Genomic DNA, 21,366 nt, shown 5'->3' with positions numbered 1-21,366 from the left:
TTAAGGAAACAGGAAGTGTTTAGCCACATGTGAAACGTCAACCACGACCTGCAACAAATGATGATGCCTAAGTAAGTGTTTCAGCTGCTGTCGCGGCTAATCCGCACATCAGTAGCAGACAAATTGCGCGAGAATCGGGAATCTCAAAAACGTCGGTGTTGAGAATGGTACATCAACATCGATTGCACCCGTACCATATTTCTATGCACCAGGAATTACATGACGACGACTTTGAACGTCGTGTACAGTTCTGCCACTGGGCACAAGAGAAATTACGGGACGATGACACATTTTTTGCACGCGTTCTATTTAGCGACGAAGCGTCATTCACTAACAGCGGTAACGTAAACCGGCATAATATGCACTATTGGGCAACGGAAAATCCACGATGGCTGCGACAAGTGGAACATCAGCGACCTTGGCGGGTTAATGTATGGTGCGGCATTATGGGAGGAAGGATAATTGGCCCCCATTTTATCGATGGCAATCTAAATGGTGCAATGTATGCTGATTTCCTACGTAATGTTCTACCGATGTTACTACAAGACGTTTCACTGCATGACAGAATGGCGATGTACTTCCAACATGATGGATGTCCGGCACATAGCTCGCATGCAGTTGAAGTGGTATTGAATAGCGTATTTCATGACAGGTGGATTGGTCGTCGAAGCACCATACCATGGCCCGCACGTTCACCGGATCTGACGTCCCCGTATTTCTTTCTGTGGGGAAAGTTGAAGGATGTTTGCGATCGTGATCCACCGACAATGCCTGACAACATGCGTCAGCTCATTGTCAATGCATGTGCGAAAATTACGGAAAGCGAACTACTCGCTGTTGAGAGGAATGTCGTTACACGTATTGTCAAATGCATTGAGGTTGACGGACATCATTTTGAGCATTTATTGCATTAATGTGGTATTTACAGGTAATCACGCTGTAACAGCATGCGTTCTCAGAAATGATAAGTTCACAAAGGTACATGTATCACATTGGAGCAACCGAAATAAAATGTTCAAACGTACCTACGTTCTTTATTTTAATTTAAAAAACCTACCTGTTAACACTGTTCGTCTAAAATTTTGAGCCATATGTTTATGACTATTACAGCGCCATCCATTACAAATCGAAAAAAGTGGTGCAACTAAAACATTCATATTTCTTTACGTACTACACGAATACGTAATAGAAAATGGGGGTTCCTATTTAAAAAAAAACGCAGTTGATATCCGTTTGACCTATGGCAGCGCCATCTAGCGGGCCAGCCATAGCGCCATCTGGTTTCCCCCTTCAAGTTAGACAAGTTTCGTCTTTTTAGTTTTTTCGTTTGACGCTTATTTCGTGAGATAATTGACCCGGTCACGATCAATGGACCACCCTGTAGATCCAGCGTCTATCACGCAGACAGGTTGGTTGCTGGCTCCCAACTGGACTCCTTCTAATCAACACATGGCCATCACTGGCACCGAGACGGAACCAGCTGCCGTCAGAAAACAGAACTCATCTCCAACCTGCCCTGCCCTGCAATGAGCTCTCGCTTGACACAACTGAAGCCGCAAATGGTGACGTCCTTAAAGTAACAGATTTGTAACAGTTCTCTGTGTCAACGTGGTGCCAACTGCTGCTGAGATTGCTGGTACAGATGCAGTACAATGCGCCAGAGGCATACACCGAACACGGTGGTCTTCCCTCTCGGTTGTGCCACGTGGCCGTCCAGAGCCCAGTATTCTTGCGACAGCACATTCCCGTGACCACCGCTACCAACAATCACGCAGAGCGGCTACATTCCTGCCTGTTCATTCTGCAGTATCGCAAAACGAACATCCGTCTTTCCTTAGTCCTAATACACGACCTCGTTCAAATTCAGTGAAGAGTTGATTGTGGCAGCTTTGTCCCCGTAAAGGCTAACATCAACTCACCCGTCCAATGTCATAGGTAACTAACGCTCACGACCGTTACAGCGTGTATTTAAAACAGACCTGATCTGCATCCTCATATTGTTATCACTAGGGCCGCTCTTATGCGTCTGACCGAAATTTGAATAGACATCATCTTTCTGATGTAGAAACACGCCTGCCAATTTTCGTTTACATCGCACAACTCCTTCTTGGTGCTGCAATTTTTTTCCGTCAGCGTAGTTTATGTCATGATGCTTATTAACTGTTCATGCATTTGATTCATGATGTCAAATTATATATGTACTATAGCTTAAGAATTGTGATTATTTCAGTACGCCTGCTTTCATAATTACTGACTGTGGCTAATTTTTTGTTTTGTTTGTTGATATGTAGATACCTGAGGATCTTCTGTTTCTTACCGAAACTGTTTGTTTAATGAAAAGACCACGATTTTCCAAAATTAATTAATGACCAGAGCCAAATTCCTAGCCGATGTTGTTGGCAAGTGTCGAATGACACATTCTCCTTACTGCTGAGACTTGAAAGAATAGGAATAGTATCGGCCAAACATTTTAAAACATAGACATTTATTTGCCTGAGAATATATATACTTACAAGCATATCGAACAATATTTAGAAGGTAGCTTATAGCAATTTTTTTACCTCATCCTTTAATGACACCGCCTATTCCTGGTTTGTCTGGTTCAAATGGCTCTGAGCACTATGGGACTCAACTGCTGAGGTCATTAGTCCCCTAGAACTTAGAACTAGTTAAACCTAACTAACCTAAGAACATCACAAACATCCATGCCCGAGGCAGGATTCGAACCTGCGACCGTAGCGGTCTTGCGGTTCCAGACTGCAGCGCCTTTAACCGCACGGCCACTTCGGCCGGCTGGTTTGTCTGGTATTCTATGTAATCTCATGTCAGAAATCCGATTCTTGTAGTTAGTGTTTCTGACTCTGGATTACAAGGTGCTAAGTTCGAATCCTGGTCGGGTTGCGTGTTTTCCCCGCCTGGAAGTGGCTGTGACTGTTTTCATCATCATCATCATCGACGCGTGAGTTGCCGAAGTGAAGTAAAATGAAAGGACTTGCATCAAGCGGCAGAACTCTGTAAAAGGTGACCCCCCCTGTCAAATACACCTCTGTGCGCAGACACACATTTGTAGTCACGTAACAGTAAAGGCCGTTTTCTCATCTTCACGTGCACAATGATATAGTGATTTTCAGTGGTACAAATTTCTTATTCAACAGAAGGTTCGATTATGTTTTGTTGGCATAAAGGGAGGTAATAGCTAATTATTGTTATTCACTAACAATGGTCACACACATGGATCTAAGGATGACATAATAACTGAATCAGATGTCGAAGGCCTGTAATTTGATACAATACGGATGGTTTTCCATTTTGAATGGCACTGTTGTCCATTTATTTAAATTCAATTTAGCGTATGTGTGAATCCTTAGGTTAGACGCTAAAGTAAAGCAAAGTACGAGTACCTGTGGTTCAGGTTCTTTGTTGGTACGGAGCTATTATATTCAGAGATGGTTTTCCATTTTGAATGGCACTGTTGTCCATTTATTTGGATTCAATTTAGCGTACGTGTGAATCCTTAGGTTAGACGCTAAAGTAAAGCAAAGTACGAATACCTGTGGTTCAGGTTCTTTGTTGGTACGGAGCTATTATATTCAGAGATGGTTTTCCATTTTGAATGGCACTGTTGTCCATTTATTTAGATTCAATTTAGCGTATGTGTGAATCCTTAGGTTAGACGCTAAAGTAAAGCGAAGTACGAATACCTGTGGTTCAGGTTCTTTGTTGGTACGGAGCTATTATATTCAGAGCACAAAGACACACAAAAACGTCACCTGCGTCTCCAGTATGTCCGGATGTGTCTCAAGTAATTCCTGGATCTCTTTCGGGAAAATGTTTTCGCAGTCTCGAATAATGCGATCTCTTAGGTGTCCAACGAGCTTCCCGTAGCCATCTTCCCTCATAATGAACAGGTCCCTGCGTAAAACAGAATATCTCTTTATTCGTATGCAAACAGTATGGAACACATTCATTAATCCATTCCTTCAGAGTGCTTCACAAATCCTTCACACTGCAGGGCTGTGGAAAGACTCTAAGTACACACAAAAAAGTGAAACGGCTTTGAAAGCTGCATTATTAAACTATAAACAATTATTATTAAAGTTTAATTTAACGTAGGTCAATTATCATGCAGTCAACTACAATATCATCAAGTAAATCAAACAACTACTGTTTATCCTATTTGTACCTTACTGTCTACATGATTACATGGATGACTGTCGTTTAACAATAGTTATCTGTATGACGTAAAAATCAAATCCTGTCTAAAATGAGTACTGTTACTTATCATTCTTCTAAGAGAAATCAAGACAATCAGATAATTTGTACAAGGATTGGATGAATTATCTTTTGAATTTATGGTGATATTCAGTTTCAAGCTTTGTGACAGATGAGAGGTTGCTCTCTCAATCTTAGACCAAGAGGTACAATTTCAATAGATTCTTTTGATTTCATATTGATCAACTGGCATCACGTAACAATTTCAGCTCCTCTGATTATCATATTCTTTTCTTTCTTTCTGGTACTTCTTCATCTACCTAAATGGAGGCAAATACGACACCTAATCGCGAAGCTTGTTTCAACATCACATTTCACACTTTGAATATTTCTCACTAATTTGCGTCCAAGACCATTTTGCTTGCTACGAATCCCTGTTGCAGTAGGGAAATGCATTCTGAGGTAATAAAGCTAAGGTATATAAAATATTTATTCAGCAAAGGCGAACAGTTAGAATACTGAGTAAAGGTGGATAACCAAACACCTTGGAGGGGTCTCTTCCAGACTTGTGCTTTACCGACACGTTTGGTATTCTCTTCATAACAGCTACAATGAGCAAAGGATTTTCTGATCATTTCTTTGTTAAGCGATCAGATGATGGTTTTAATTGCTCTTCGAGAACAGTTTTGGCCATTCTTAACTTACTATGGAATCATTTTCTGGTGAGCAAAAGCATTAAATATGAACGTAATCTCCAAACAACAAAAAATGACCATAAGACTAATAGCGAGAAACGGTAATCGGTGTCATCGTAAAGATCTGTTCAAAACACTGGGAATTTTAGCAACACCATGTGAGTGCATTTAGCAGTCAGTAACGCACATCAAATATAACACTGATAACTACTGTACAGACAGCTCCGTCTGTGACCATGTGCTCAATTTATATTTAGCAAGTAACTATACGCATAAAATCCATAGCAGTATTTTCCGTTAAAGAACAAAAAACGTACAATGAACTGCAGAAGGAATTTAAAAAGCTAAAACAAACATATTTTTTTTAAAAAGACAGTTGAAAAGTACCTGTGAAGCAATACATTCTAAACGGTGCAGGATTATTTAGATAACAGAGTGGGGATATTGTAAAAGAACTCTAAAACAAGTAAATAATAATGAAGTATAACGGTCATTTTATAAAACATTTTCACACTAAAATATTTCCTTTCTCCTGGAAAACCTCACAATCAAGCTCTTCTCTCTGAGCTCAGCTTCACACCTATTATGGAAAGATCTTGACTCCAGTTTTTGGGTAAGCAAACGGAAAGTTGAAGGTAATCGTTCTGGTACTGATGTCGACTTTTAGTGTATGCAGAGAATGGTGTTGAGAAACGAATGAGCAGCGTCGTAGAATTAGCTTACTGCATTATGAAATATTGTGTATATATTGCGTGTAGTGTGTGTGGGATAACTGATCTTGTGAAATGAATGAATAGTGTGGTTCTAGCTTTCTACATTAGGAAATAAATTCTTTGGAAGAGGTTTCGACAAAAGAGTATTGTACACTATAGATAAACCAATTGAGATTGCTCTGTTTCAAAGAGACTGGCTTCGTATTGGGGGATGGGGGGAGGAGGGTTGGAGCGCCTAACCTACATCCAGCCATTGCGATTTGCGTTTTCAGTAATTTCCCGAAAACACTTCACGCAAATGCCGATGGTTCGAACCATAAGCCCACGCAGATTCCTTACCCCCATCCTTGTCAAACTAGAACTGTCAATCCCTAAATGTCTAAACATCTGAATTATGTATTTTGCTCTTAAACTGAAATACCGCGAAATGTCCAGTACTCTCGTAAAAATGGTCCTCGGATGAATAAAACTGCTGCTAAGATGGGCGGTGTTGTCGTGTGGTATTCAACAGGTTCATAAAACGTTTGATCCCGATTTCTCGAAGACACTTGAGAAGCGCAGGCCGGCCGAAGTGGCCGTGCGGTTAAAGGCGCTGCAGTCTGGAATCGCAAGACCGCTACGGTCGCAGGTTCGAATCCTGCCTCGGGCATGGATGTTTGTGATGTCCTTAGGTTAGTTAGGTTTAACTAGTTCTAAGTTCTAGGGGACTAATGACCACGGCAGTTGAGTCCCATAGTGCTCAGAGCCATTTGAACCATTTGAGAAGCGCAGTTTACCAGAGCAGCATTTTCCTTCCTTTCTGCAAATCAATTATCGCTCGCAAACACTATATCTACAGTTAATCGATTGTTTATAGGCCATTTTCCGGCTGTTTGCTCAACACAGCACAAATGTTTTGCTAATAGAAGTTGATTCTCATGTAAAATAGCAAACACCCTCTGCTACAACATAAATTGCTTGAAATTATCCATCTCTGTTCATATCAATTTCCTTACTAATGTTTGCTTTATCAGCTTCCTTCGCGTAATTAAAGTTTCCACATGTAGTTTCCCTTTTAGAAATTATCCCCAGCGATATCTAAATTGGCTGGAAATCAGAATCACACTTATTCACAGTGATGTAATAGGTTTTGTGATGGGTAGCTACCAAGAACTAACTTCCAGGACCCGATATGAGAGCACTGCTCAACTTACTTTTCGACAAGAGCACTGCTCAACTTATTTTTCGACACTTTCTTTAAAACAAGAGCTCTGAAGCACCTGATAATCAAGAATCGATGTACGACATCAATACACCATGACAGAGTATTTTTTTAACATAAAGATGATACTTTACGAATATTAATAAATTCTGACATCAATATAAATGTATCGAAAATTTACGAAATACTTTGTTTTGGTAAAATTCGAGTCCAGAGTTGTAACTAGAATGGTGGATTTGAGAATCTGCTGACTGGAATTCGAGAAATACCGGGAGACATGTAGATATGAACGTGAATGTTGTGTTGTCACGCTTCCACTGCAAGCTAGCCTGGCCTCTAGCCATGCAGGTTGGGCGGGACAGCCTAATTTTCAGGCCGAGCGAGTATGTTTGCAATTCGAGTGGTGTCGTACAAAAGTCGCCAGCATAATGGCAGGCACGGGAACAAAAAGCGAACAGTTTCATATCACTGCGCTAACCAGGATATAAACCAGGTTCTGTGGCGTGCTGGGCCGTTGCAGCTCTAGTTTACCACAGATCACCTGCTGTGAAGCACAGACCGGTACGCCTAAGGAGCAGCCACGCTCGCTGCTGATGAGTTCAACACAGAATCAGCAGCCCAACGATAACGTAAGACATCACCATTAACAGTGCCTACACTGGGAAGAAAATACAGGGTGAGTCAAAAATAATTTTACAGATTTTGGAACGATATAAAATTTTTTTGAGATAACTTACAGAATCGATATATGTGTATTTATTAGGTAACAATCTTAAGTTCCATTCACCTAGTGCATCAGTATCCGCCACCAGGAGAGCCAGTGCAGCGCACAGTTAAAGTAGCTACATTCACTAATGTGGATCAATCTCGCTCTCCGGATTTGACACCGTAGGATTTCTTTCCCTGGGGCTAAATTAAAGATCGTGTGTAAGTTCCTCCCCTACCAAACAATTTAGCCAACCTGAAAAATCGAACCTAAGCTGCAACTGCACAAGCAATGCCCACTTTCCTGCAACGAGTGTGGGAAGAAACTGATAACCTATGGGATGTTTACTGCATCGTAGATGGTAGTTACATGGAACCAAAATGACACTTGATACTTTTTTGTGAAACTTGACATTGTTTCCCACAAAGTAACACATCCACCTATTGTTAAAGTTATCTCAATAAATTTCTATATCACTCCAAAATTGTGAAGTCCGTTTTGACTCACCCTGCAACAGTGTTCACCAATTTGGGCTTAGTTCCTAAATTGATATGGGACTGTTTATGCAACGGTCGCAGGAGTGTTGAATATTTATGTTATGGAATATATCAGTGCAGGGCACAGATGTTTGTAGTTAATTTCTGTAGCTGTACTTATTGTGTCTGGGTGCCTGACACTGTTGGTGCTAGGGCCTGTTCAGACAGGCATATCACCGGTATCTCATGCGCTGTTGTCAACGTACAGTAGTCACAGTAGCCACATTGACTAGTGCCTAAGTGAAGTTATAACAATGAAATATGAGCAAAATTGGTGACCTTTTTGATGTGTTCTTCCCATGTAAGTCTTCTCCAGGACACGGGATATCGCAAGCTGTGATCTCAGTGCGGAAATTCATCTTGCAGGTAACACAGCAGCACAAGTACGTAACCTGGCGCCGTCTCGATGTGCTGCCGATGGTGGAGATCATGGAGGTAAAATAAGAGGAGTTGTCATGACGTCACAAACTTGAAGCCGACCCAAGTGAAGATCCGCCATGTTAGCTACCCCAAAACATTCTCTTCTGGTGGTTTGATTCCGTCTAGTCGTTAAGTGTTTTGATAAAAAAAAATACCGGCTTGCGTCGCTTACAGGTCTACTAATCGTTCTGATTGTAGTCTAAAGTTTAAACAAATCATGTTTCATTTGTAAGTGAACTTATTTAAGCGCTATTTTCTTATATATACTTGAAATTCTGATGCACTATAAAGTTTTACAGTATGGTTTTATTTCTACGATTTGACTTTAGATTTCCCAATCAATCCAACGTAAAGAGCTCTCTGGAGGTGAGCAATACATTTGGTTTCCATTGTTTGGTTTTTCCCAAGTAACTGAAAAGTCCTGGCAAGAAATATCCTGGAAATGGGGACTAACGTTTTAAAATGCAATAATTTAATATAAAAGCGATGTAACTATATGTAGTTAATTAAATCTTCAGCAAAATGTGTGGAACACCTGTTACAGTGGTTAAATTATAAGTACTTAAAGGGTTACATATTTGTTAAAGAAAAGTTCCCTATCTAAGTCCAGGATATTTAGATGATTACATTAATCACTGTGCTGTCATGTTACCCTGTAAATTGCTGTCATTTGGCACACTGAATGTCACTTGGTAGGTACAATTCAAAAACAAAGCAGATGTGTAAACTACAATGGGGATGACAATCTTAAATTCAGTTCTTTTCCTTCGTAATTTAACGAATCTTTCACTTTGTTGAAATGACAGCTGGCTTGTTTATATCATCCCTGCATACATCTAAGGGACACCAAAGGAAATAAGGTAAGTTTCTTGCAAACTTGAACATTTAAAATTTGCATTTGACTTGAAAATGCAATGAATACAAATCGGTGCCTCTAAACTATCAATCATTGCTTTTGGAGTTCTGGCTTTGTCAATTATCGACACAAACACAATGAAAGTGAATATAAATGGATTACGAAACCACGCTTTCCATAGCACATACTTCTCTTCTCGCTTATTCGAAATGTATAAACAAAAAGGAATTACAGTACTGAGGCCAGAAGCGTCATATTTTCGTGTCGTATTACTGTATCGAATACGCATTTAAAACCAGAAAAAGTCTGAAGTTGCGTTCCTTATGCTGTGTTGTTCACTAAAACAGTGTAACATTTACTATATAAAACAAATATCGCGTGAACACGACAGAAATAACTAACAACAAGCAATTGTAAACACTCGTCTGCTAATGTTTTGGGGGATCCAAGATGGCGGCAGAGCCCGGCCACTGGCTTCAAAACAACGTGCAGCGTAACTCTGTAGCGCCATCTCCCCTTATTCTACCTCCATTGTGGAGATGCGGTGCTTACCCTGTGCGAAGCCAGCGCTCGCGGTAGTAGAGTCTGCGCGTGCTCTCCTCGTCTGACCAGTATCGCGCCACGGTGACGTAGCCACGCACACACAGCTCGCCCACAGTCCCCATGGGCACAACTTTGCGCTGCTCGTCCACCACCTTCACCTGGAACTGACAGCCTAAAGACACAAACTGCCTCCCAGCAGAGTCTGTCAAGAAACTGGTTCTCTACTTAAAAAAAAAAAAAACCTTTTTAAATTATAAAACATAACCTATACAAGGAATCTGATTACACCTGTTAGTCATGAACGAGAAAAAAAATTAGGTAATTCAGTACAATTATTACATAGATACGATAAATCACTTTATCGGGGGCCAAATGAGCAATTAAAGTCAATATAATTCCAGTAAACCTACAAAAGTAAAAACAAATTATTGTAGGGGCCTTTACAGACATCGCGCATCTGCTAGATGCCCACGAAATACGTAATTTTGTTTTGAAACTGACAGCCATTGAGAAAATAGGTGCAGTTTTCAAGCAGAAATGGCGGACAGCATCAGCTGGTAATATACATAATTTTATGGTAGCTAATTTTACTACACAAAAAATAAAATATGTACTCCCTCCAAAAGAAGTTACAAAAAAACATTAAAATAAAATTATAATGAGCAGCAAAATGTCTGAGAAGAATTTTGAAAGAAAATTATTATTGAACTTTAATTTGGTGGGTTTTCAACACTGTCAACAAGACGAAATAATGGAAAGAATGTTTATTGGGACTAAACAAAATTGAGATATTGTGACAGTATTTTTAAAATAGTTCATTTAACTGCAGTTGTCTTTAATTTTGAAATGAGAGAGAGCGTAATAATTTTCTTTTAATGTCTTAACTGTTGCTGCGCCGGCCGTGGTGGCCGAGCGGTTCTAGGCGCTTTAGTCTGGAACCGCGTGACCGCTACGGTTGCAGGTTCGAATCCTGCCTCAGGCATGGATGTGTGTGATGTCCTTAGGTTAGTTCGGTTTAAGTAGTTCTAAGTTCTAGGGTACTGAAGACCTCAGATGTTAAGTCCCATAGCGCTCAGAGCCATTTGAACCATCTGAACTGTTGCTGCAGGCAGTGCGATGACGTCAGCGGTGGTCCGCGCGGACGATGTGTGAAGTTAATCCTGGTTCGTGGCGTGAAGGTAATGATGGATCCCCCTGTTTCATTAATATTCCAGTTACGGCGGTGGTCCACGTCTCCGTTGTAGTCGAATCAGCTGGCAGCACAGGCGCGATAATAATAGTTCCAGTATGCGCGTTGTCGTTACGCGCGCGACGTTTTATTATTAAAAGTTTATTAATAACGCGGTGCGGGTAGGTCGGAGTTATACAACGTCTTTAGCATTTAAGATATATATCCGGTTAATGCCAATACTTCGTACAGTTCTTTCACCGTCTTGCCACAGGAAAACAGTCACATGTGTTTTTCACTATAGCAGTCCGTTAAACATCAATTCAATAACGTCGTCGACTTTAAGACAGTTTGGACGATATAATAAATGTTTCTTGATCAAATCACATCACTGTTCTTTAACTTAACATTTTGGATTGGTCCACTTTCACGTAATTCTAACAGTTTGTGTCCCCACACGACAAAGGTATCTGGTTCAGGGCTAATTGTAATTAATTGTTCTTCCGCGTATCACCGTCTTTCACGCCGAACTTTTTACGTTATTCCACCCGCGAACCGGCCGCGTACCACAACAACTCGCACGCACTCTATCGATAGTCGTTCGCTCTCTCCCTAACACAATACTTCTCCGAGCCTAACCAAAGATTTACAAAGCATATAGAACCAGAACATTCATATTCGTACAATATAAAATATAAAACAGTAGCAAAATGAATGAAGAAACAATGTGAAGTATTAACAAATAAAGAATAGTTGAAATAAATGATGCATACGTACTATGACAAGGTAATGAACAAGAGAAAAAAAACATTATCGACTTTCGGGAAAAGCAATGTATTTACAAGTCCAAGGGCATTGCTTCATCTTACGTACGAGGGCCATTCGACAAGCAAGATCCGATCGAACGCGAAATGGAAACCCAGGAAAAATCCGATGAAACTTCGCACCAATGTGTTAGACAGTCTTTATAGCATGCCTGTCCATCACTTCACGTCGCTCTCTTCAGTTCTGAGCACGTAAAGACGCCTAAAATATGTTGTCTTCCGCCAAGTATGAGTGCATTGTGAGAGATTTCGCCTGATTTCACGCAGCCCACACATCGTAACTAACTGTCAATGCATTTCCTTCTTATGAAAATTCTCGGACGCACACTGCAGGGGCAATGACAGGAATCGTTAGCCCTAGGATTTCACGCGGAACAAGACCCACCCACTCACCCCTCCGGAACAAGTCCCGCCCATTCGCCCCCGGTTTTCCCGGTCTTTGTTCGGCGCCTGGGCATCGTTTCAGTTGACCCACGTGGTTTATCGTGCTCGGCTGTACTTCGAGTTGTTACATTAATGTCTTGCTAGGTCTTAAATGTTGCCAGATAGTTAAAAGACACGTTACAAAAAACGTGCACAATTGGCCTGAGCTGTGGCAGGTACTTCGACAGCAAACATAAGAGAAAACAATTCAGCACTGAATTCTTTAAATACGAGAATTCAGTGTTCAGATGAATAGCCAATGAAGAAACATACTTCTATGTGAGAAAAAGCACCCAAAGCTAAAACAGGAAAAACCTACCCTCAAAGAATAATTTGCTTGGAGAAAGAGGAACCACAGTATACTTGACACTTAAGTTTTAGAACTCAGGCAGTATGTGTGAAACAAGCACCAATGTTCACTATACTTCCAAAGGGCATCAAAATTACTTTGTTCTTGCTAGATCGATCCAAGCTGTTTTCGCATGTTATTCAGTGAATAGTTTTGCTGACAAGTTTTAGAGGTGGAAGAAGAACTAGCACAGCTTGAAGAACGTTTTACATCCGTGAAACACTGCAGCATTTATTTCCTCCATACCTGCTCTGTGACAAACATACACATCATCATTAATATTTTTAAAAAATGGTTTGAATGATATTTAAGAAATTGATAAATCTTTTGGTTAAAAACACACAGGACAAAGAATAACGACAGATTATTTTCCTGAGACGTTTGCAACAGCATGTAGGACACTAATCACACAGAAACAGTCACAATTCTTTATAATCTCGTTTATAATACGCAGGTATGGCATTGGAAGAATTTACAAGTTAAAATTCACCCATTACCCATGCAAATACCCACGAAATATGTCATATAAGCAAATATCTTACTGCTTTCATTAGGCTTTTCTACTTTATGGCATTCTTATATTCTTTAATTTTCGTGAGCTACTATGAGGGCCTACATAAACAAAACGACTTTGACTTATTTCTATATAACGTTGATTTTAGCCAACAGAGTTATTCGACTGCATCCGTGAATTTACTACCGACATGACAGATTCAAAACCATTGTTTTTGCATTGTATGTCTGCTCTGCTGTTTCCCTCAAATAAACGTATTATAATAAGTGAATTAGTTGATGAAAACTTTTCCTTATTGCCCTTAAATAACATCACGTTATTTTTTGTTTTCTATTGCTGGCGATGCTTTCAATTCTCTATAAATATTTTTATTTCGTTAGTAATGCACATGCACATTATATTACAATGCAGCAAATCTTAAACTTCTTATCTTTACTGAATTTCATCACAGTCTAACATGTGATGGACTACGGATAGGCGTGGAGGGGGGTGAATGGGCGGGTCTTGTTCCGGGTGAAATCCTAGCGCTAAGGGCACGTGGTAATGACGATGCTCCTTCAGTGGGAAGTGTTTGATCGTCCAACAGGCAGCCCGGACTTGCCGCTCTCTGATTCTCATCTCAGCTCACACGAATCGCTGGATATGAAGGCAGCATTTTGGCACAGGAGAGAAGCTGTAGATCAGGCTAGAGAATTGGCAGAGAGCACTGGCGGCTGCCTTCTACAGGGTGTCCAGAAAAGGACTCCCTGATTTCAAAATTAAATATCTCGAAAACAAAGATCGATAGAGGAATGCAGTAAACGGTATGTTTATTGCGAAAGCTGTAAGAAGTTTATACAGCAGTTTGAAATAATAGTTACAAAATCTGCTAACAGATGGTGCTGTACGCTGTACAGCTCATATCAGCATACATAAGTGAAATAATCGTATGAAAACAATCTCTGCAAATAATCACATCACAATGTTTGCAAAATGTTCACCATTGGCACTACAGAGGTGGCGCAAACGAAGAATGAAATTCGCCATCACATTTCGTAGTGTCTCAACCGAAATGGATTCACATGCCACAGAGATCGCCGATTCAAGCTCGTCCAGCGTGGCGGGATGCTTCGGGTAGACCATGTCTTTCACTGTGCCCCACAAAAAAAGTCACAGGGAGTCAAATCCGGCGAATATGGAGGCCAATCCATGCCTGCACCAGTAAATTTGGGATATTCCAAAGCAATGACTCGATTCCCGAAGTATTCCTCAAGAAAGCGAAACACTTGTTCGGTCCGATGTGGTCGAGCTCCATCTTGCACAAACCATTCAGTACCTGGTCGATCCTCTAACGCTTGCTGTGTGGCGACAAATTGTCCCAAAATTGCAACGTAACGTGCACCAGCGACCGTTTCTCGAATGAAAAAAGGGCCAATAATGCCTATGCTGCATACTGCAGCCCACACAGTAACTTTAGGAGAATACAGGGGTTTCGCTTCACACCAATATGGCTTTTCGGAAGCCCAAAATCGCCAGTTCTGCTTATTCACGTATCCATTCAGGTGGAAGTGTGCTTCATCTGTAAACCAGATGCAGCCAACATCAAATCCTTCACCATCAATCATTGTGAGCATCTGTTTAGCAAACGCAACCCTTTGTTGCACAGCTCGTACGGGTATGGGTTGGTGCGTTTGAATTTTGAATGGAAACATGTGTAGGCTCTTTCTCAGTATTTTCTGCGTGCTGGAACGCTTCAAACCAGTCTCAGATGCAATTCTACGGACGGATGACATTGGATTTCGCTGAATAATTCCAGAAACTGTGGCGATATTTTCAGGCGTAACTGCGGTTTGCTTGCGGCCAACATGACCCACTAGATCATCAATTACGCTGCCTGTTCGCTGACATTTTGCGAAGAGCGTACGAATGGTTTTCGCATCGGGTCCTTTTGGAACATTAAATCGTGCTTCAAAATTTCGCCTTGTTGCCGTAGGACTCTCTTCTAACCTGTGCTTAGTTTCTAGCACGAGAGAAATGCGTTGTTCAATGGAGTACATGGTTTTAATCTCTTCCTTCGGTACGCTAACCTCCTTTCACGTTTCAATAGTGGAACTGATCGCTCTGGGCTTCGGATCACTATTTATACTAGGCATTACGTATGGCGATTACGGCGCCATCTGTTAGCAGCTTTTGTAACTATTATTTCAAACTGGTGTATAAACCTCTTACAGATTTCACAATAAACATACCGTTTACTGCATTCCTCTATCGATCTTTGTTTTCGAGATATTTAATTTTGAAATCAGGGAGTCCTTTTCTGGACACCCTGTATGACGAGGGTATTGGAAAGTTAGTACAACGCCACGACGAATGTTTCAGTCGGAGGGACGACTATGTAGAGAAGTAGCAGGAAGGTGTAGCTAACTGTTGCAAATAAAACATTTTTTATTTTGAAAGTGGTGTAAATTTCGCGATCGATCGGACTTTACTTTCCGAATAGACTTCGTATGATACACGGAGGTGTGGACCCAGGGTTCGGTTTGGGAAAAGGGGGCGGGGGAGAGGTCAGAGTTTTCGACTGTCTCCTCCACATCAGCGCCACTCACAGTCACGTAAAACTACAAGATAAGTAACCTGCAAGTATGTTACATTAGTTACAGTTCTTCTTGTTCTTACACCCTTATATCAAGACATGTCCAGTATCCTTGTAAAATGGTTTACGGTGGATTAAAACAAAAACAACTACTACTACTACTACTACTACCACCACCACCACCACCACCACCACCACTATTGTTGTTATTGAAATAAATGGTTGTAGCATCGTCATAAGTTGCATTGAAAAGTATCTTATTTTATTTCTTGACGGTGATTAATTTCGGATATCTGTGTCTATTTTCAAACCATCCATATCGTGTGACAATACAAGTGATAGCCTATGTACCAAAACTGGTCCTGCAGTGATGCCCAAAGCGGCACTGTGGTCGATGACTCAACAACAGTAGATAGACCTCATAAGGCAACCCTAATGTCTATTCTATGTGGTCTATTTACTGTCGTTGAGTCGTCGACCACAGTGCCGCTTTGAGCATCACTGCAGGGGCAGTTTTGGTACATATTGTCACACGATATGGATGGTTTGAAAATAGACACAGGTGTCCGACATTAATCACCATCAAGAAATAAAATAAGATACTTCTCAATGCAATTTATGACGGTGCTACAACCATTTATTTCAATTATAAAACAAGGTACGGAACTATTTTTCACCTACAGCATGCAGCAAGTTCGTATTATTATTATTATTAGTATTATAAGTGATTTTAAAGTAGTACGCCTTAGCCATCTCCAAATAATTCTCAGATATTAAATTAATGTATTCACTATAAATTAGCCTGCTGTGATTTGCGTTTGTCAAAGTTGTCGGCTGTCGAGGCAACGGCCCTTTCACTGATAGTGCAGGCATGAAATTCCAAATTATTATCACCGTCATTATTCCTGGTGCCTTACTAGAAGGTAGGGGATAAAGCAAATTACAATGATGTACAGAGAGACTGAAATTAATCGAGGCAAATGTAACTTAAAACAGGACAAAGCACACTACTGTATTCACCCACAGGGGAAGGGTGAATTCATTCATTCATTCATTCCTTCATTCAAGAATCGTATTCCATACATCCCATCAAGAAGTAAAACATTCAGGGATGTGGAAGGAGTCGAGGTATACATTAACAAAAGATAAGCATTTCATAAAAACTTAATGTGTACAGTGTACAAACAATGAACTACTACTACTACTACTCTACTACTACTACTACCACTATTGCTACTACTATTACTAGATGTCTTATTGCTAACTGTGCTTATGCCATCTGAATTTAACATTGTAAGCTAGAAGATAAGCTACTACCCTGAAAAATGCTGCTGCCTCCTCAACTGAACAAAATACATGCTGTTTATCTCCTACAGACGAGAACCAATACTTACACTGCGAGTTTTCTTAGAAGATAGATTGAGGAAAGGCAAACCTATATTTATAGAATTTGTAGACTTACATAAAATTTTTGAAAATGTCGAAGTTCTGAAGCTAGCACAGGTAAAATACAGGGAGCAAAAGGCTATTTGCAGCTTTTTAGACACCAGATAGCAGTTACAACAGTCGTGGGACATGAAAGAGAAGCAGTACCTGAGAAGGGAGTGAGACAGGGTTGTAGTCTATCCCTGATGTTATTCGATTTGTACATTGAGCAAGCAGTAAAGAGAATCAAAGAAAAATTTAGAGTAGGAATTAAAGTCCGGGGGAAGAAATAAAAACTTTGAGGTTTGCAGTGACATCCTAATTCTATCGGAGACAGCAAAGGACTTGAAGTGCAGTTGAAAGGAATGGACAGCATCTTGAAAGAAGGGTATAAGATATCAACTAAAGCAGATCAAGGATAATGGAATGTAGTCGAATTAAATCAGATCATGCTGAGGTAATTAGATTAGAAAACGTGGCAATTACAATAGATGATGAGTTTTGCTTTTTGGGAGGTAAAACAGCTGATGATGTCCAGAGTAGAAAGGATATAAAATATAGACTGGCAATGTCAAGAAAGGCGTTTCCGAATAAGAGAAATTTAACGTCGAATGTAGATTTAACTGTTAGGAGGTCTTTCCTGAAAGTGTTTGTATGGGATGTAGTCATGGATGAAAGTGAAACACGGACGATAAAAAGTTGAGACAAGAAGAGACTAGAGGCTTTTGAAATGTGGTGCTACAGAAGATTAGATTGGTAGATGACGCATCTAATGAGGAGGTACTGAATACAATTGGGGAGAAAAGAAATTTGTGGCACAGCCTGCCTAGAAGAAGGGAACGGTTGATAGGACAGGTTCTGAGACGTCAAGGGATCACCAATTTAGTGTTGGAGAGAAGTGTGTAGGGGGCGGGGGGGTGGGGGGGGGGGGAGGAATAAAATTGTAGAGGGAGGCCAAGAGATGAATACAGTAAGCAGTCACAGAAGGATGTAAGTTGCAATAGTTATTCAGAGATTTTATTTATTTATTCATATAGTGATTTTCTACAATATACAGTTGATATAAGGCAAATGATTTTGTACAATATACATATGATATAAGACAAGATTAAACCTTAAAGTCTGTGTTTTTCAACCAGTTAACCTGGGTGTGAGAGTGAACAAGTTATCGGGAATTCCAGGGTATTAATGGAGTGGACAGCGTTGGACTAAATGTTCAATTGTCTGCTCTTCTTGATTACATTCACACATTGGTGAATTGATCCAGCCCCATTTCTACTTGAAGTAGCTACAAGAACCATGTCCAGTCCTTAACCTGTTGAGGCGGCACCAAAGGTCAAAACCTTTTGGCTTCTTTGTGGGATCAAGGTGATGGGCTCTTGTTCCCAATGTTTTTGTCGACCATTCATGCTTCCAGCTTTCATTTAGATCAAAACCATCCGCGATGAGTTGTCCTGCAGTAACACTTGCTGGTCTTCTTGATCGCAATCGTTGGTGTGGCGGATGACAGAATTCCTGGTGCAGTGGTACAGATGGTGATGCAGAGATTTTCTTGGCCTCCCTCAGTAGAGCTTGTTTCCGCCTTAAGTGAGGTGGAGGGATGTTACTCAGTACAGGTAACCAGTGGCGTGGGGTTGATTTGATGGAACCAGTAATGCAGTGCATTGTGTCGTTAAGTTTTGTGCCTACCTTCTTCGCACGTACACTTTCCAACCAGACAGGAGAGTACACAAGACTGATGCCAGTTAAACGCAGACAGTCAGCAGAGGTTCCCCAGGTGGTACCATTGAGCTTATGTAGTATGTTGTTCCTTGCAGCATCTTTATGAGAAAGCTTGGTGATGTGCTCTTTGTAGTTCAGGGTTCTATCTAGAGTGATTCCGAGATATTTTGGGAAAGGATTGTACCTCAACCTTATAACACTTATTCAGAGATGAAGAGGCTCACATAGGATAGAGTAGCATGGAGAGTTGCGTCAAAGTAGTCTTCGGACTGAAGACGACAGCAACGACAATTAGCTTAATAGCGACTTGACTGGACAGGTATTTTTGAAATAAAATAGTTACTAACATCTGTAAATACAGAGACCTGTTTACATGACTGTGGCTTGAACGCAGAACCTTGTGTTGCAGCAATGAACTGGGACATCACCAGGACTGTAATGTTCTTTCAAGAGATTCCACGAAAGGCATCTGGCATCCTTGTGTATGCGTCCATTTTTCTGTACTACTATCATGTCTTATTCATGAAGTGTCAATGCCTGTCTTACCAATCGTCCTGATGGATTCTTCTGGCATATGAGCCAGTGTAAAGTTGTAGCCATCTACAACAGTGAATGGTATACCATGTAAATAAGTCACCACTTACAGATTGCTCAAATAGCTGTAAGGCACTCTTTCTCATTTATTCTGTCTCTTCAGGCTCGGAGAGTATTCTGGAGATGTAAATAATCACCCTGTGATCGCCTTGCACGAGATGCACTAGTGCTGCACCTATTCCATAACCATTAGCATCAGTGTGTAGTTCATCTCTGCATTCCCATCCAAAGTTACCAGGGATGGAGAGGACGTGTGTTTTTATTGCTTCTCGCACCGAGAAAATTTTATGTCTCCCTGGAACAGTTCCTGTAGCATCCATGCCTTGCAACTAAAATTCCTTGTGAAAAGTCTGTAATAGGAGGATTTAGGTGAATTTTTATGACATGGACACGCTTCAGCATAGCTGTCGTGCGGATTACATGCTCTTAAAATGACTTTGAAAAAACAATAATGTCCTCCAGACAGCAAAGGCAGGTAACAATGGCAACCATGCGTCGATGTCAGTACTCGGTGGAGCCAGGACAGTTTGTTGGCTGGAAAGCAGATTTCTCTGGTGTGTAATCAGCAATGGTAGTACAGTATGGATCGCCATTGAGGGTAATAAGCTGACCCCCCTGGACTGTTTCAGCTGCCCCTATGCACACATCCTTAGGGGTGCGGCTGTTCATGGTAGTTGGTGACACAGAGCTGTCCTTGTCTATTTGTGATGGTTATTATCGTCACCGGCATATAGATTTCATCTGTGAGGCTGAGCCCTTTTTGTCACCCAACTAGAGATTCACAGTTTAACTGAATATCCTGACTGTTGACTAGAGCTCCTCTCGTTCATGATGGTGGGATAAGTGTGTCGCAAATGATAGGCAGTTACCCAGAGTAATCTTTGTTGCATTAAGTTGTTAGAGCAGTTTCGTCAATGGAGCTCCATTCTCCCATAGTCTATGACCACTAGTGACACCTGAAAAGAAGTGCCATCCAAGGATAATATTATGGCTGAATTCTAGTATAACAACGAACCTGAATGGTCGTGTGCAGACATTGTTAATTATTCTACCAAAAGAGGTTGCTGTAGACTGGACGTATTCTTCATGTGCAACCTTCAGCACAGTGACCATCGAATTTCGCATTTTTTGGCCACGATAAGCATCCAACTGCACAAAAAAATCACACTCCTGAACTGACAAATTAGTGTCCAACAAACTTCGATAATGGCATCAGTATAATTTCTCAACACCTCGGCAACTACTCTTGGAGGTTTCTCATCTGAGGCGGCCTTGTCTTCACAGATGACTACCTTGTCACATCCTGATTTCTGTAGCCGGGCGAGCGGCGTAATAGTCATCTACTTCTTTCTTTACAGTAGCGTAGGACCTGCCCAAGGCGTTCACATTTGAAATATACCGACATGTTGTTCTTCACTCTCCAAATGTTCGTTCACCTACGCAGCGATCGAATTGTTGAGACAGCCGGCTGTATTTCTGTTGACAAGAACTTTAGATGTCGTCTAATGGTTGCGAAATTCTCAGTATTGATTTGCCTTGTAGAGACGCGTACCAATGATCGACGAACCACTTTTTGAATTGGCAATGCTACTTCCTCCTGGCTAGGTTTACCATTCAATAGCCCTATTTGCAGCTGTCTGGCTGTGGCATTAACAGACGAGATAAGGCTTCATATCTCTTCGCTGACTATTTTCCATATTAGTGATGGGAGGTCCTGATGGTCTTCCATGATTGCCATCGATGTGACATTCGGAGGTCTATCGACCTTCGAGTTTTCTGGTGCATCACCTCGACAAGCCAGCATCATTTGATGATGTCCCCTCGGGCGTCCTTCATTAGGTGTGAAAAAGTTTGAGAGATCCGTCCTGTTCGATTTCATTGTGTGTCACAGCC

The 21,366-nt window shown here is 41.0% G+C and overlaps 1 protein-coding gene across 3 annotated transcripts in view; it reads right to left on the bottom strand.

Annotated features, from left to right (window-relative positions):
* Positions 1 to 21,366, bottom strand: part of LOC124619664 (medium-chain acyl-CoA ligase ACSF2, mitochondrial-like) — a 250,681-nt gene that overhangs the window by 12,779 nt on the left and 216,536 nt on the right. For 2 of the 3 annotated variants that reach the window (XM_047146195.1, XM_047146196.1), the window contains 2 exons: positions 9,892 to 10,040; positions 3,771 to 3,912 (listed from right to left, as the gene is read on the bottom strand). In XM_047146195.1, the coding sequence (XP_047002151.1) occupies positions 3,771 to 3,912; positions 9,892 to 10,040 (291 nt within the window). The remainder of the gene's footprint in view (positions 1 to 3,770; positions 3,913 to 9,891; positions 10,041 to 21,366) is intronic. The other variant, XR_006980107.1, reaches the window with a different exon arrangement.

Source organism: Schistocerca americana, chromosome 6 (assembly GCF_021461395.2).
Source record: "Schistocerca americana isolate TAMUIC-IGC-003095 chromosome 6, iqSchAmer2.1, whole genome shotgun sequence".
NCBI classification, from domain to species: domain Eukaryota; kingdom Metazoa; phylum Arthropoda; class Insecta; order Orthoptera; family Acrididae; genus Schistocerca; species Schistocerca americana.
The sequence above is the reverse complement of the archived record's forward strand: the minus strand, read 5'-3'. Positions and strand labels throughout refer to the sequence as shown.